A 16890-nucleotide genomic window follows, 5' to 3' on the forward strand; every position below is an offset into this window, starting at 1 on the left:
AAGTCATTCCTCCGTCTATCAGCTGTTAATGAGTCACCTCTAATATAATAACAATGCACTGGGGTAGTTTAAATGTGGTCTATTGTGCTGCACTCATTTATTTTCAGCTTTTTACATAATGGATGTATTTATTTATGTTATGAGGTGAGGGGGCATATTGCTTGGAGAATAAGTATATGGCATCAACAATAACAGTGTGCATTATTCCAGTGCTAATAACCTGTCCTGCTGATGTCCTTTCTACATATCACAGATGGGCTCAGACAGGGGAGAGCGGCAGTATTATGCCTCTGCCGAGATCTTCCACTGAATATATTACCATGTGATAGGGGGAGATGTCTCACTCTTACACACACACACACACACACACACACACACACACACACACACACACACACACACACACACACACACACACACACACACACACACACACACACACACACACACACACACACACACACACACACACACACACACACACACACACACACACACACACACACACACACACACACACACACACACACACACACACACACACACACACACACACACACACACACACACACACACACACACACACACACACACACACACACACACACACACACTGTTGGGCCAAGAGAGCTGCATATGCCCCAAACATACAAGCATGGGCTTCATTAATGAAGTGCCAAGAGGAGAGAAAGAGAGAGCGCGTGTGTGTGTGTGTGTGTGTGTGTGTGTGTGTGTGTGTGTGTGTGTGTGTGTGTGTGTGTGTGTGTGTGTGTGTGTGTGTGTGTGTGTGTGTGTGTGTGTGTGTGTGTGTGTGTGTGTGTGTGTGTGTGTGTGTGTGTGTGTGTGTGTGTGTGTGTGTGTGTGTGTGTGTGTGTGTGTGTGTGTGTGTGTACCAAGCAGCCGGGGGGGATTTCCTTCTTTAAGCTCTTAGCTCCCACTGGGCCTCGCTCGACTGTATGAACCCTGATGTGGGCCTGCCTCTAACACATGGCGTCACACACACTCACACACAGATATACCCTCGCACACACGTACACACAAAGAATGTATACATTGAAGCTCAGCAGGAGGGCGGCACTGGCTCCAAAACATTTGGCTGTGGACGTCTCATTGACAGATGTACATGGAATCTAGCGGTGGAGGTCAGGTCATCGCTGCACCCTCCTCTTCCTCCCTCCCTCTCTTCATCCTTCTCTTCCTTTACAAAACACCCAAAGTGCTTTGCTATTGCCTCTGTCTCTGTCCGTAGCTGGTGGCTGCTGGCTGCGCCCTGTATGTAGGGGTGGTTAAGGAGACTTGCACGCCAATTAAGCCCGATACGTGTGATTGTGTGATATCTCTGTTGGCAACAGCAGTGTGCGGTTATGGTAAGCCTGGCATCTTTTACCGTAAATATGAGCTTCCTGGTTGACAGGGACAACCTGTTTCTAAGTGTAGAGATGCGCTCTTTCTTCCTCTGAATGCAGCCACAATGCTGAGGGAGTTTGGCAGCTATCAAAAAACGTTTGAGAATATGTACTGCAGTATTACACTAGTCCAGTTTGGTAAACCCAATAAGCAGCTCTGGCAGATTAATGTACAATTCAAGATTTCATAACAAAGCAAAACAATGTCTTAGCACATGACTAACAACCTCCCTGTTCCCTATTCTAAAATCTCTGTTCCCTTACTGTGGCTACAAAGTCAGTTTCAAACTGTTGTTAAACTATTGCATTTTAAAAATCTGTCATAAACATCCAGAGTGATGAAGCTTGATGATGCAAAGATTTAACTTGTTCATCGTTTTTAACCCAGTAATTTGATATTTTTCTATTGACCATTAACATCATTTATGTTTAGCAGGAACTATGTTTAGTCCAAATACACCATCTATTTATGTACCTTGCTTTTGGAACTGGGAGTGGCATATTAGTGAAATAAAATAATATATTATGTAGCTGAATCCAATGCTGTCTGCCTGCAACTTGGGAAACACGAGCCACCAACAGTTTTTTACTCGACCGCCAAAACACACCACTGCTTCCTTTTCGCCGGTCACTGTGCGATGCTGGAGAGATGTGAGCAGCGGGGCGTAAAAACACTTGTCCATGCTCCCATCTCCACCACCCATCGTCTCTTAGGAAGCCAGCCCAGAGGTCAGCGCAATCAGGATCCATGAGCAACAAAGGGCCCTACTTAGGCGTCCAGCTCAGTGCCCTAGCCATAGGCCAGTTTAGTGGGCCGAGACTGTCTATTAGGCAAGACCCTGGAACACCCTAGGGATCCAAGGTGAAAAGGGTTAGGAAGAAGAATAAAAACACTATCAACCCAGACGCATACACACACATATTCTCCAAGACATACACAGATCATATGAGGCCTTGTTTGACACCGCTGTCAGGGTGCAGTGAAGGGGAAAGACGATACCCTGTGACACGCTTAGATATCACACACGTACGTACACAAATACACACATATACACACTGTCAGGCCTCTACTTTTCCACACACACAAACGCAAAAAACATATACATTTCCATCTTTTTCATCTCTCAGTTTCCCGTACTTCTTGCCTTGCTGTTAGAGCTTCACAAAACTGGCTGTAGCAGCATCTAAAGAGCTGGCAAAATATGCTAATTTTCAACAGCATGTCACTACCTCTGTCTCCTATCTGTTTGGAGGATGGGTGGGGAAGTTGGCCCTTGTGATAAGACTCTGGTCTGACAGAGGTGCTGTACGTTTCTCTGTAGCATCATCCTTTTACTGCTATCAACTATCCCACGCCTTCCTCTGTCAACCACAGCCAGCCTACACAAATGTGCCGTCTGGTGCATTATCATTCACGATATCACTGACTTTATCACTAATAGGTGGTGTTTCGCATCTGAACTTGTTCATTTCTCAGTAACTGTGAAAACAACCTTATCTAGGAGTGTGGACAACATTTTACGATGGGTTTGTAGAATAACTCCGACTTCTCACTGTCTTTCTTTTGTCATTTCCATGGCCCTCATCTTGTTTCACCTTTCCACCTCCAATCTTATGACTCCTTCACCTCCGGCCAACTTTAGCATTTTGTTAAATAACATTTTTTATAAACTAACCTGCTTTCAATTTTCAATCTCTTCTAGTTTTCTATACTGTGCTCAACATCAGGACACAAACCACAGTGACAGTTTTATCCCAACGGCCATAAGACTGACCAACTCCTGAGCCCTGTTAAGTGCCTTCAGAACTTTAAGCATTCATAACATATTGATGTATTACTTCAATAAGCAGTATTTTTGTTCTTGTACAGTATTTGATCCAACATTCTATGTTTAGGTCTTCGTATTCAAGTGTACATGTATATAGTTTACTTCTGCATTACTTGCACACTGGTCAATTTATCTAGCACTATTTTATTTGTATTCTGTTTCTTTCAGAACTATTTTTCTTTAATTCATTGGTTATGTCATTTATATTTATGTTGCATTGTTGAAGGAGAATGGGACTTAAAAGTTGAATTGCCATAACTACACTGTCTCTACAGTACATATGACAATAAGACCTTTGAATCTTAAATCTTGAATCTTTTCTGTACTATAAGGTCTCAACTGAGGGCCACATGTCATTACCTTGATTCTCTGGCTCCGTGCTACTGATCCTCCGCACACCCACCTCCACTCCTCCACCTTCACCAACTATCTCCTCCTCTCCTTAGAGTTGACACTTGTCCACCAGCTCCCCTCCTTTACCTTAAACCCCTCCTACCTCTACCACTAAATCCTTCCCCCTTCTCGCCTCACCCACCCAGGACCTGCCCATAGCTGTGGCCACCAATCACATGATGTCAGGCAGCCTGTCCTGAAGGAGCACGGTGTCAGAGCAACACTCAGAGTTGCCAAGGTTGAAGCCTCGAGAGACTTTCCGCCTCTCTTCTTCTCCCCCCCCTCTTTTTTTGTCTGGCTGATGACACAGTGGGTTTTTGAGCAGAGATGGATGTACAGAACTACGTGAACGGAAAATAAGCCAAGTTTAGCCAGAAGTCATGGCATCTCAAAAAACCTTGACAGTGGTTCAAACTAAATGCGCACAAGGACAGTACCATTTGAATCTTATGAGTGATGTTACATTTGAAGGTCGTTGCTATATTTATCTAGCCCCCATGAATACTTTTCCAAAAGCGGATGATATGATATTAAGTAAATGCAAACGTCTCTCTGCTACTGTGAAGTGTGATAAAGTAAATATTTGTACCTGCTGTACAGGTATTTTTGTAAAGCAATTTGTCAGTTCAACTGATCCAAAAGGCCAGAGCCTGATTTTAGGCATCTTGCTTTGCATCAAATTGTTACACTTACACAAAGAAATCTCCACAATCGAAGAAGCAAAGATAACACTTACTCCACCTAAGCTAATTTGTCCAAAATACAAAGTAGCATCAATGCTTTCAATACGCTCTGTGACTCTAGGGAAACTCTTTCTTTGCTCCAGGGATTGCTCTCTGAAACACCCAAATGTTCCTAATGCAAAATAAAAAAAGGCCTGCTAGAAGATGTAGAAAGCCAAAGGAAAATGTACTACATGACTACATTCTACACAACATATGTACTTGAGTGCAATAAATGTCACATTGATTATACATAGCAAGGTTTGAATCTGTATCAAAGCATGGATTTCATTTTAGAATCAGATTACACCTACTCTAGCCTTGGTATAAATGAAAGACCGCATGTTATACAGTCAACTCTATGCAGTATGCAGCAGAGAGATCAAAGGTTTCCCTATTCAAATGTGTGGAATGGCCATAGAGAGTTAACATCAACTTTAGTTCATATCCGAGAGTAAAATCTATTCATTATTTTCTTTATTTCTCTCTGGATATTATGCTGCAACCGGCCTGGTGGTTTATGTGTAATTTGCAATTTTCTGCAACAGTGTCTTGAGAGGGCAAATATGACAGAAGGTGTTTAAAAGCCAGATTATTGATGAACGGCAGGCAGCAAGAGATACACATGGATATAAGGGATGGACAGAATAATAGCAATGCATAGGAAAACCAATACTAAACAATGACATGCCAAGAAAGCAAACAATGTTATCTCCCTGTGAATGGAGAGAGAGCAATGGAGGTGAGGAATGTTAGTGGAGAGTAGCGAGTGTGCAGAATGTGAAGTTATATGTTTCTATTTCATGAGAGTAGGCAAACTATTTTACCAATTTACACGGAGCATGGATTGGTGAGGGTGTCTATGTACAGTAAAAGACAGTCGTTTCTCTACAGCCAGCTTTTGGAATTTGTTTTCTTAGATTGCAGGCAAAAGGATCTTAGATCTTAGAAAGGCTGCAGATTTGACTTGAACACAAACCTTTAGGTACATCTTCAAAATGCACAATATAGAGAGAAACAAAACATCAGTACTAAAATCCAGTATTCATCCCTCAAAATATCCAGGCAATAAAAAAAGTGGCCATGGTCATACAGCGCTTATCCACACTCCCTACAGCAGAGTAGGTGTCCCAGTTAAAATGGATGTATGCTTAGGAGATCAAAATAAATTGGAAGAAGTACACAGGCTTTCCCAGACTTGCAGCCACCCCCCCCCCCCAAGGTATTTCTATTCTTATCTCTTTTCTCCACAATACTTTATGTAATATGTTTGAGTTTTCGTCAATGAGGTGACACCCCTTGGAGAATTTGCCTAAACACGTTTTAAGGGAAATTCTACATTAACATTACAGTCACATTTGAATATCTGACAAGTGTTTCAACAAGAGTTAATAAACGTATCAAACCTCAAATGAGATTAACTTTAGGGGGTAATTTCAAATTCTGATAAGGTCAGGTAGGGAAGAGGCCAAAAGGACCCTTGAAATGTTCCTTTAAGGTCCGATGATTCACATTTCACAACACCTTAGTTTGTTTATTAAAACCTTTGATTCCATTGTGGGCCCATAGGGCGAGTTAAATGCACGGGACTTACATCATAACAGCCCAAAGCAAACATAACGCATGCATACATTGGTAGGGTTTAGCCTGTCAATCTTCAAGATGTGCCTGCCGTGTTAGGCAAAGAAAGTACAGCAAATCTCTGCGGGGTGTATCTGAGTGAGGAACTTCACAATTTTACATACTGCAGAGTTGCTTTTCAAATGGCCGTCTGTTTGTGGAACTTGCTGAGTGTTTATCATCCTCTGTTCTCTACAGAGGAGTGGCCCCTCTCTTCACCAAACTGTGGTTAACTAACTAGCAGAACCTTATTCTGAATTGTGTGTGTGTGTGTGTGTGTGTGTGTGTGTGTGTGTGTGTGTGTGTGTGTGTGTGTGTGTGTGTGTGTGTGTGTGTGTGTGTGTGTGTGTGTGTGTGTGTGTGTGTGTGTGTGTGTGTGTGTGTGTGTGTGTGTGTGTGTGTGTGTGTGTGTGTGTGTGTGTGTGTGTGTGTGTGTGTGTGTGTGTGTGTGTGTGTGTGTGTGTGTGTGTGTGTGTGTGTGTGTGTGTGTGTGTGTGTGTGTGTGTGTGTGTGTGTGTGTGTGTGTGTGTGTGTGTGTGTGTGTTATGTCTACTGTGTTTTTTCCACAACTTTGGGATGAGATCTGAGAGGAAACGGACAGATTTCCATCTGTCTGCTTCATTTGCAAAAAGAAAAAAATCCCTTCTTGCGATTCAAATATATGCTTTAGCCACCTCTCTCTTGCCCTCCCTCTCGCTCTCCTCCTTCTCTCCCTCTCTATCCAAGTGGCATCTGTGGATGACCAGGGCATCAAGAGTCTCAGGGGCTGAGGAAGGGATAGGGGGAGCAGGAGGGGAAAAAGAAAGGGGAGAGAAAGAAAAAGAGGGAGCAAGCGCCTCTCACTTCATATTTCCCCAGCACCACCCCGGCGTGCCAGCCAGCCTGCAGTCTGTTCTCCTTTGAGCTTTCTATTCTACCACAGAACAGAAACAAAATCAATTCATATTTCCATAATCCACACTCCTGTCTGTCTGCATGTCTTTGCCTCTCCCCCCTCCCTCGCTTCCTCTTTTCTGTCTCCCTCTCTCTCCCCTGGGGTACACTAACCCCTCCACCCCGATCCTACGGCCTACAAATGTCATTACGCAGAGCAACAATAACGGTCTAAACAAAAGGAGGCCTTGCTCTGAGCTCTGAGCCCCTCTGTGGAGACTGTTGGCTGCTGCTGCCATATGCTGGCCAGCTCGGGCCACAGAAAGAGAGAGACTGTGGCTACAGAGGACTCCTGCCTTCAGCCCCACAAAGGAGGAAAGAAGCCCTAATCCTGGTAATGAGGCCCGTGAATGCAGCCGTTATGTATACGGGGGAAAGGGCCAATCCCTCTGTACACAGCACGCTAACTAGCCATCTTAAGGGCCATCTTATCCACACAAACGATCTGGTGGACAACAGAATGAAAGAAAAGTAAGTGAGACATCTCGGAGAGGAAGGATGAGGCAGGCTCATGACGACGCATACACTGTTTACACTATTTCATCTCTCTTGGGTTGAGCCGCTGTTTTTTTACTCCTTTTCTATGACTTACACTTCCTGTGCCAACCTCTGCAAGACTGTAATCTCTCGCTAACACTCCCTCTCTCTACTTCTTACTCTGATTGCATGCTCTGGTTCTTGTGGGGCAGGCAGACATCGCCTGGAGCATCTTTCGACAAGCTCGTTTATTCCTTAAAGTGGATCAGAGGGGCAGGAGAGCTGTTTAAACTCACTGGCTTGGCTGCGGTGTTGAGACCCTACGCAAATATTGTTTTCTTCTCTCTATTTTTTCTTAGTCGACAATGTTTTCCTTCAGCTGCAGTCATCTGTCCAGCAATGTTGCCAACTTGTGTCTCAGAATCAGAATACCTTCATTAGTGCCACAGAGGGGACATTTGCATCGTTACAGCAGAAAAGAGCCACAGACAGCTTGATGTTACATATGTTAAAAAAAATACTAAGTTATCATATAATAAAAAATATAATAAATATAGAAAAGTAAAAGAAAATACTTTTCAAAATACAAATCCTGTAACAGTTCTTAGGATTTAGCAGCCAGGTATATATTACACAGTTATTAATGGCATATGTATATAATAATGTATATATTGCACATAGTTTGATGGTATTTAACAGCAGCAAGTTACACAAACAAGTCTCTCTGTCAAATCTCTGTTTTCCATCATTCTTAGACTAACTAACAGAATCAAAATACCACACACACACTGCCTGAGAAGCCACAGCAGCAGAGCGCAGGAGTCATGCTGCCCAGATAATGAGTAATCTATTACAGAATGATGTGCACAACATAGAGATTAATACGCATATTATTACAGGCTGCGTGATTGTTTTGATCAAGCTGGATTTGAGACTGTAGTTCTTTGAAGGTGAAGCCAGAGAGACATAACAAAGACACCCTGCTGAGTAGGAGTACTTTTCTAAGGGTAAGAGCAAGGCTTTAAGAATGAAAGGAATATCAAATCATTTGTAATTACTCCAAGAGGTTTTTGCTTCTGTGTGTTCACATTGCCCCCCTGAGACAGCCAGTACACTTTTGTGATTGGCTCAAAAAAAATAATCTGGGTTTATGACAACTTGGGTCTTTGGCCATTATTTCTAAAGCTTACAATAATAACAATTACACTTATCAACTTAAATGAAGTTAATTTAAGTAATAAGAACTCATATGGGGAAATACATATTCATTTAGCATAAACAAACCCTCAAAAAATAAAATAGGGATGCACCAACCTAACTTTTTATTTCATTATAATAATTTCCATTCTTCCATCAACCAATCCGTGCATCCTTCCAGAAAAAAAGTAGTCCTTTAATATGACCTAGTATGTAAGTTGTATGTTTCAGTTGCAGGTTGTTAGACCTACTGTATTTACTGTTATGTGCACACATACAGTCATAGAATATAGTAGAACTTTTGGGTCCGTTTTATGTCAAAATAAAGTGTTTTTTTTCTAGTTTGATTTGCTTACAATGTGTGATTGTCAGTAGCTTGTGTTTCTTGACCATTGGATTTTAATGTAGTAATGTTATTAAGACCTCCACTACTTCTTCAATAAGTACAATGTGATTATTATCAGTAGAAATGATAAGCAAAGATACAAAAATAAGACTCAGGTAATTCTTCATAATGGCGTCCTCTTTCAAATGTGATTCTTTAAGACAGTGGGAGATTGGCATGTCTTACCTTCAAATATAAACCCCTGACTGGTTTAAGGAAGAGCATGGTGTTCCAAAAACTATTGCAAAACAGCTGCAGATTTTCTCTTTCAGAGTCAAAATGAACCCGATAATGCTTTAAATGTGAAACAATAGGAAGTAGCACACTGAGAGAAAGCCAGAGATACAGACAGAGAGAGAGAAAGCGGGGGAAACAGAGGTGTGCATTCCTGTCACGGTTGCATGATAATTACTGATTCGTCGGTTATTGAAGACCTGCTCACTGCTTTTCATTACCAGCAACAGACGTACAATGAGAGAGAGAAGAAGAGGAGGAAGCACTGATGGGGATGAGGAGGAGAGCAGTGGTGGTGGTGATAGGTGTTGGGGGGGGGCGGCTACCACAGCATGGCAGGGTGAGTGAGGGCATTAGGCAAGGAAGTGAGATGGGAGAGGAGGAGGAGGAGGAGGAGGAGGAGGAGGAGGAGGAGGAGGAGGAGGAGGAGGAGGAGGAGGTAACAGTGAAGGAGTGAGAGAGGGAGAGGGAGAGAGAGGGAGAAAAGAATGAGAAAGCAGAGTGTGTTCCAACCTGGTCGGTGTGGTCCTGGGGGAAGCTCCACAGCACGGTTGGATCTAGAGGTAATTGACAGACAGCATTAATCAGCGGGTGAGAAACACACCGTCTTCGCTAGCTGCCTCAGAACACATACATATTAATGAGAGGGGTGGGGGCAAGGGGTGGCTGCTGCGAGTCTGTGCGTGCACACACACACACACACACACACACACACACACACACACACACACACACACACACACACACACACACACACACACACACACACACACACACACACACACACACACACACACACACACACACACACACACACACACACACACACACACACACACACACACACACACACACACACACACACACACACACACACACACACACACACACACACACACACACACACACACACACACACCACACACACACACACACACACACACACACACACACACACACACACACACACACACACACACACACACACACACACACACACACACTTATATGCTCACTTCCACACACACATACACAGAGCAGCGCACAGTGAAAGACAAGAGAGAGAGAGTGTCTAGGCGGTATGTGCTGTAAATATGCTAATCTGTATCCTCAGTGTAGATATGATAGCTTATATTTAAAACAAATCATGCACGTTTAAGAAAGTCATACCAACACAAACTCTAGTTTATTCGCTTAATTATTGCTGGATTGATACAAGTCTAGCTGTTTGCTCAAGAGATGTCAAACTTAAGCTATCATTTATCATTAAATACTATCAGTGCTGGAGGATAAACCAAGTTATTAATAAAAAAGATTAATCAATGGGAACATTTTATTTAGTTAAATAACAGTTTTGTCAGTTTTTGAGTAGATATAAATAACATAAGCTGCTTTCAAAAGCTTCAACAATGCTATAATAAGTGGAAATGAACACAGGACAATATATGAAATTGCAGCAAAATGACTTAGGGTTGCTTCTGTTTCCTTAGTCAGTGTAAGTCTTGCAACATGTTTGCATCTCTCTTAAAGCAATTTTCCAAACTAAATCATGAGACTTGCTCCTTGCTGGCTTTTACCATGTGGTTGAAAGGAAGCAGCAACCGAGCCACAGCCTGAACACAGGGGTCTCTGGTAAACATGGCTTCCACAGCTCCAAGGTCACCCTGTGACCTCAGCAGGAACAGCAAGGGTTTGAAGAGACAAGCTCTCGCATGCCAGCTCCACTGCCATGGACATGGTAAAGGCATAAATGCTCACGAATAAACCCTGACCTCTGTCCGAACAAATCTGGCTGAGAGACGGTGAATCTGCGTTTAAGCTTTTGATAGCATGGATACTTCAGTCCACAAACAATAACTGAGTTCAAAAGGGATAACAGGTTAATTAAGTGCTGTAATTGAAAATGTATGACCATTTAAACACAGGCTAAATGTGGGTTCGATCCTCCTCTATGCATATCCCCGAAAAGATGAATATAGACATGTATTAAGTCAGGGGAGAGGACCCCTACCTTAGTAAAGAGGACATGCAATAACACAGTGTGTGAAGTAGCTTCATGGCTAACTGAAATACAGAGGCACACAATGGACAAACGGATGACAGGACGCAGCAGAATCTATCCTGCCTTACATAATCCTGTTGGATAATTTCATGGGCCCCATCTTGAAAAGAGCGGCACAGAAAAAAAAAGGCAACAGAGCTCTAAGCTCTACACACCACCACCCCCCCCCCCCCTTCCTTACCCTATGATCTGCCACAGTTAGGGCTATTTTATGCTGATTTACTGGGTGAGAGGATGGGAACTGCTGCTGGAGGGTGATACAGGACCGAAGAAAAGGGACAGGAAGAGAACAGGGGAGGGGGTCCAATGTTTGTAACTTTTGGCAGCCATGCTTACTTTTCAGGTTTGCATTGGTATGAAAATAGGGGGGGGGGGGGGGGGGCGCTTCAACACAATACAGCACAGCAAATTGACAGAATTCACAGCAAACATGAGGTCGTGTTGTGGAGAAGGAGCGCAGGGTATATTATAGGAAGTTGCCTGTAGATTACTTTAATTTTTTCTGTGGCCTTTTATTTATCTCTTGTACCACTGATTCCAGTGCTCTGTGATGAATAGCTTCATGATTTACATTTGCTGCTCTAATCAAGTTTCTACTACTCTTTTTCTCACATGGTAATACGTAGACACACCATAGCGTACACCTTAGGAAAAGCTATAGAAGATTAGACTGAAATAAGATCATGTCACATGACTGAATAGACATTAAATCAGCAGAAATCTCACTTACAGTAAGCACTGAATATTGAATTCAGTATAGAATGGAGGAACATACAGTGGTGTAGAGTGATACAGAGCAGAATGATTAAAGATAGCTCTGGAGGCAGAAGAGAGCTGTAGCAACACACAGCTGAGGACCTGTGAGATGTGTAGAGCTCGAGCAAACACCTTATCTTTCATACCAGCGCTTTTCCTCTAAAACCATCTGTTATTGTTTCTGTTTCGCTCCACCTTCACATTTCTCTTCCAATCATTTCTCCTCCTGCTTTTCTTATCCACTGTCTTTCCTCCTCCATGGGATTTTTTTCCCACTGTAAATGTAAGTCCTTCTCCTAACCTCTCTCAGTTTCCCATGTTTGCCTAATTTTTGCTATTCCTTCAACAACCTTTGTTTCTTTTCATCCCGCCCTCCCCTGCAGCTCTCTGTCCTCTACACTTCTGCACCCCCTCTCTATTTTTCCCCACTCTCTTTCCTTCGAATACTCCTCCCTTTGGACGTGCTGGGCGTGTGGTGGAAACAAGAGGGGGCCTGAATGGGGTTAAGGCTGAAAGTTGAAGGTTACAGAGGTGAAGAGGAGCCCCGCTGCTCCGCCAGGGGACACAAATGTCACCATGACAGACCCTCCACTGGTTAATCCACCCTCCCCTTTTTCGATACACACATTAACACACTAGAGCTCCATGACACAGACCAAAAATTACAACAATGTATTCCTGAATAATGCAACTGTCATCTTTGACATGTGCAAAAAAAGCCTGTGCTAAATTTAAATTATTTTCAGCACATACTAAATATATTTTTGGTTCTAATGACATCAGAATCAGAATCAAGTGTATTGCTAGGTACCTTTACACATACAAGGAACTTGCTTTGGTATCTGGTGTTGGGAACATACTAAATGAGTTGCGAAGTAGGTCAAACAAATAAGAAATATATAGGGATAATAAAAAATAAGTATTTTTAAGAAACAATTTAGCATTCAAAAAGGATGCTAAAGACAAGTATTTATACCAAATTGAAATGTTACTATACAAATAACCTTAAAAGCTACAAATCAAAAACACTTATAGCCATAGGTAGGGATGGGTATCGTCTGAAATGTATCTATTCCGGTTCCTATCGATTCCCCGTTTCGATTACAAAATTATAAAAGAAAGAGGTCAAACGTTTAGATAACAATAATATCTTTATTCTTTTAAGCTTTAACTGACATTTTTACAACAACAAAAAATACATGCAATACAAATGTATTACACAATAGCTGTGCTTTATTTTAACTGAGCAATGCCTGTGGCAAGTTATTAACAGGCTGTTAACACTGTGCCTTGTCTTTTTCTTTTTTAGTGTAGTGGAGCCACACTTGAGCGTTTACCGCGACCCATCTTTGGTGTTATGAAGTGACTGAGCTCGTGAACTCTCTACAGGAAGGCGCTGACCGCGTTTAGGAACCATTAAGCAGAACCAAAATTGTGTATTTTGTATTGGGTACCCAGCATTTTCTTATCGGTTCTCATCTGGAACCAAGTTGCTGTTCCCAACCCTATAGGACAAGGCAAACTACAGTGGATTATATTTTAAAGTGGAGGGCTGTGCAGACATGTGAGCAAAAAGCAGTCGGAGAGTTGAGCATGAACATGGCTCACAGTATTAAGAAAGACAAAAAGAACAAGATGTTGTTCACATGATGTGCATTAATGTAATGCATAATGTTTTTGGGGTGGATAAAAGTCAGTTCTTGTGATTTTATGCACTGAAATATTGTCAACAATTGTAATGATTTGATTTAAAAACCATGAGATCACCGCAAAAACATTTTTGTCAGCAGCATCTGTGCATTCGACTTTTGGGGGTTTTGCGTTTTCAAAACACAGGCTGTCGGTTTTACACTTGCATTATATGAATGTTTCTGGCTTAGTTACGTGGTCATGAAGCATTTTCTGCATGCAACAGACACATGTAGCTGTCAATTACAATGCACCATGACAACGTTAGAGACAGAAGGGTCTGGAGGAAACCAGCAACGCCATCTGCAAACATAAGCATGAACCCACATGCACACGATGCTTTGTTAGCCTCTCCATCACCTATCAGACGAAATGCAGAAGATTAAAAATGTATTTATTGTATTTCCTACAGTTGAGAAAATCTATAAAGAGCTGTTGCAAACCGTATAAAAACAGTCCGTTTGATTTGACACCAGTGGCAGGGGGAAAACAACCTATAGCATATTCCACCCTGGTGGCGTGTAAACAGATCCAGTGGGTGAGAATTGAATTGAAATCACCTATCCAGAGATAGATTCCTCCATTCTCACCTCAGGAAATGGATAAGAGGCACATGTGAGGAAAAGCTGGAGGAGTGACCATTGGTCTCTGTTTGGGAAGTGCATGTGTGTACGGTGCAAGAACACGCATGTTTACAGACAGATAACAAGCACAGGAGTGAATATTTACTGTATAGCATGTCCGATGATCTCTGAGGGCTTCAAGCGTGGCTGACCTCCAACAGTCACGATGGGGGCAACATGTGTGAAGCCCCTGAGCCGTGACACAGATACTGGGGGGGGGGGGGGGGGGGGTGGAGGTGGTAGATATGGGGGGAAATCAATGTTTTGGATATTCCTGAGACGCCTGTCTTTGAAAGTCGAAGGAGGAGAGTGAGCGAGCTGAAAGGAGGGTTAATAGGTGAAGGGTGCTGGGAACTGAGAGCAGGGCAACAGGGAGAGAGGGGGGAGGTGAGGGAAGAAATGGGATGGATTGCCTGTGTGGGAGGTAGATCTCTGCCTCTCTCCACTGACACCACTTCTCTACTACCTATTCAGGTGGATCATTAAACTTGGTGGGATTAAACAGAATAAATGAGCAAGATATATGTTCGCCCAAACATGAGAGGGTTGATAAATAAGCCTACCCCTTCATGCCTTATTTCTTCTAATCTCTACATAAATCTATGGATACTGGCACTTCCAAGTAGGCTAAAAATGAAAAATGCTGGCATCCTTATCTTGGCATAAATCTACCTTTCTTGGGATTTCCAAGTAGGCTAAAAAGAAGAAGTTGGCAGAGCATGTCATTCCTAATGTTGCTGGCGGGGAGAATAGGTTGGCGTGTAACACTGGTGTGTCAGACACTGCCCAGCCATGCACGGCAAGTTTCTTAACTTTAAGCTATTTTGTCACCAACCTTAAAAAGTAAAACCCAACTTACTGACTTACTTTGAATGATATGAAGCTTTATAAAAATAGCCTTTGCAAACTACTGGGAAAAGCATATGATAAACATGAAATACACCCACATGGCAGAGGCCTGTGCTTGTGTTTCTATAGGATCACCTTCGCAGCTCAATAACAGTGCAGTGAATACACGGTTCTGGCTTTAAGATGGAGAACAAATGCAGTCAAACACAAAAAGACCTAACCCTAAATCCAGTGTGAATACACATTTAGATGAAAGCCTCTAGTTTATAATTCTCTATACTATGCGAATCAAACACAGACTTAGAGCCCTCATGGCCATCCAATGTTCTAAAGGCATAAGAAATGCACTTTTTTCACCTTACTCCATGAACGGCTGAATGTGTGTTGTGAGTGAATAGGGGGCCTGTTTGTTAAGAGAGGCCAAATCCCATATGGTGAACAGCAGCTCCTCTGGTGAGAAGAGAGGCTGTGAAAGCCACCGGCAGCCCTTCTCCTCCATCCGTGCTCAGGAGATGAAGGGATGTAGCGCCTGCCTCTCCTTGTTCCGCCTTTCTCTCGCTCCCTTTGCCTCCTCTCCTCCCTCTTTCTTGGCCAGGGGTTAAACTGCTGCACTCTAACCTCCTTGGCAGTGATTGCATTCACTGCGTTTCTCCTACTCGCTCTCTCATCTCTGAGAGAGATTTATTTCACAGTATGTAGTGGATTAGGCCCCCTTGTACGCCCTCGGACAAAAGCATTGTTTTAGCACTAGCCTGTTGGCTCTAACGGGAGGAAGCTACCGCTACTAAGCATCCACAATACGGCCATTGTGGACACAAGCTGTAGGACCCTGCCTCGGAGGCCGTCTAGACTTTGAGCCTGGGCCGATTGGATAAACAGAGGGAGAAAATCCCATCAGGCAGTGGAGTGAAAGTTAACTAAGGTAACCTGCTGTGAACCTGATGAAGATGTCAAGCCAACATATGGTAAAAAATGTCTATTGTCAGAAGAAGGAGCTTTCTTCCCACTGAGGGAGGGTACGGTGGAGGAGGAGGAGGAGGAGGAGGAGGAAGAGACGAGGGGAGGCTAAAGAAGACTAGGGGGGGTGCACAACCTAAAGGAAGGCATAACTGTGGTGGTCATCGTTTTACTTCTGGATCAGTAGCCTCATTCTGGCCCAGAGGAGGCCAACCCCTAAACTCACAATTAAAAGGAGTAAGCAGATTAACTGGCATCTTTCAAAGGCCAGCAAAAAGAAAACACACTCAGAGACGTTTAAAACCTTTTTTTCTCCCCCTTTGCCCATCAGGTCTCAGACTTCACACTGCAAATGGCATTACATTTCACGCTGATTTACTAAGCAGAGTTTTCAGTAAAGAGAAACTTCTTACACGATGATATGGTCCTTAAGTTTTGCTAATACTGATTGGTCACACTATGTTGTTACAAATGAGGACTGGGGACTTTTGGAAAGAGTGCAAGCCTTCGGTTAGTTAAAAACAACTAATTGGATTAAATTAGAACTGATTTGTTTTTGACATTTAATTGTTATCTACAACTTAACTGTGACAAAAATGCTGGTACATGACATATAAGAATATATCATCAATTGTAAAAGGCACTTCCAAAACATTATACTGGTCTAGATCCGGTTTAGAAGTAGGTCTCAATTTGAAAAAAAGGGTGAGGAGCGTTTTAATTCCAAAGCTTGAAAATTTGAATAAAACAAAAAGAAA

The 16890-nt window shown here is 42.7% G+C and overlaps 1 protein-coding gene across 5 annotated transcripts in view; it reads right to left on the minus strand.

Annotated features, from left to right (window-relative positions):
• Positions 1-16890, minus strand: part of dennd1b (DENN/MADD domain containing 1B) — a 108280-nt gene that overhangs the window by 76742 nt on the left and 14648 nt on the right. For all 5 annotated transcript variants that reach the window (XM_034080781.2, XM_034080777.2, XM_034080780.1 and 2 more), the window contains exon 3: positions 9710-9753. In XM_034080781.2, the coding sequence (XP_033936672.1) occupies positions 9710-9753 (44 nt within the window). The remainder of the gene's footprint in view (positions 1-9709; positions 9754-16890) is intronic.

The sequence above is a fragment of the Pseudochaenichthys georgianus genome, chromosome 4 (assembly GCF_902827115.2).
Source record: "Pseudochaenichthys georgianus chromosome 4, fPseGeo1.2, whole genome shotgun sequence".
NCBI lineage: Eukaryota > Metazoa > Chordata > Actinopteri > Perciformes > Channichthyidae > Pseudochaenichthys > Pseudochaenichthys georgianus.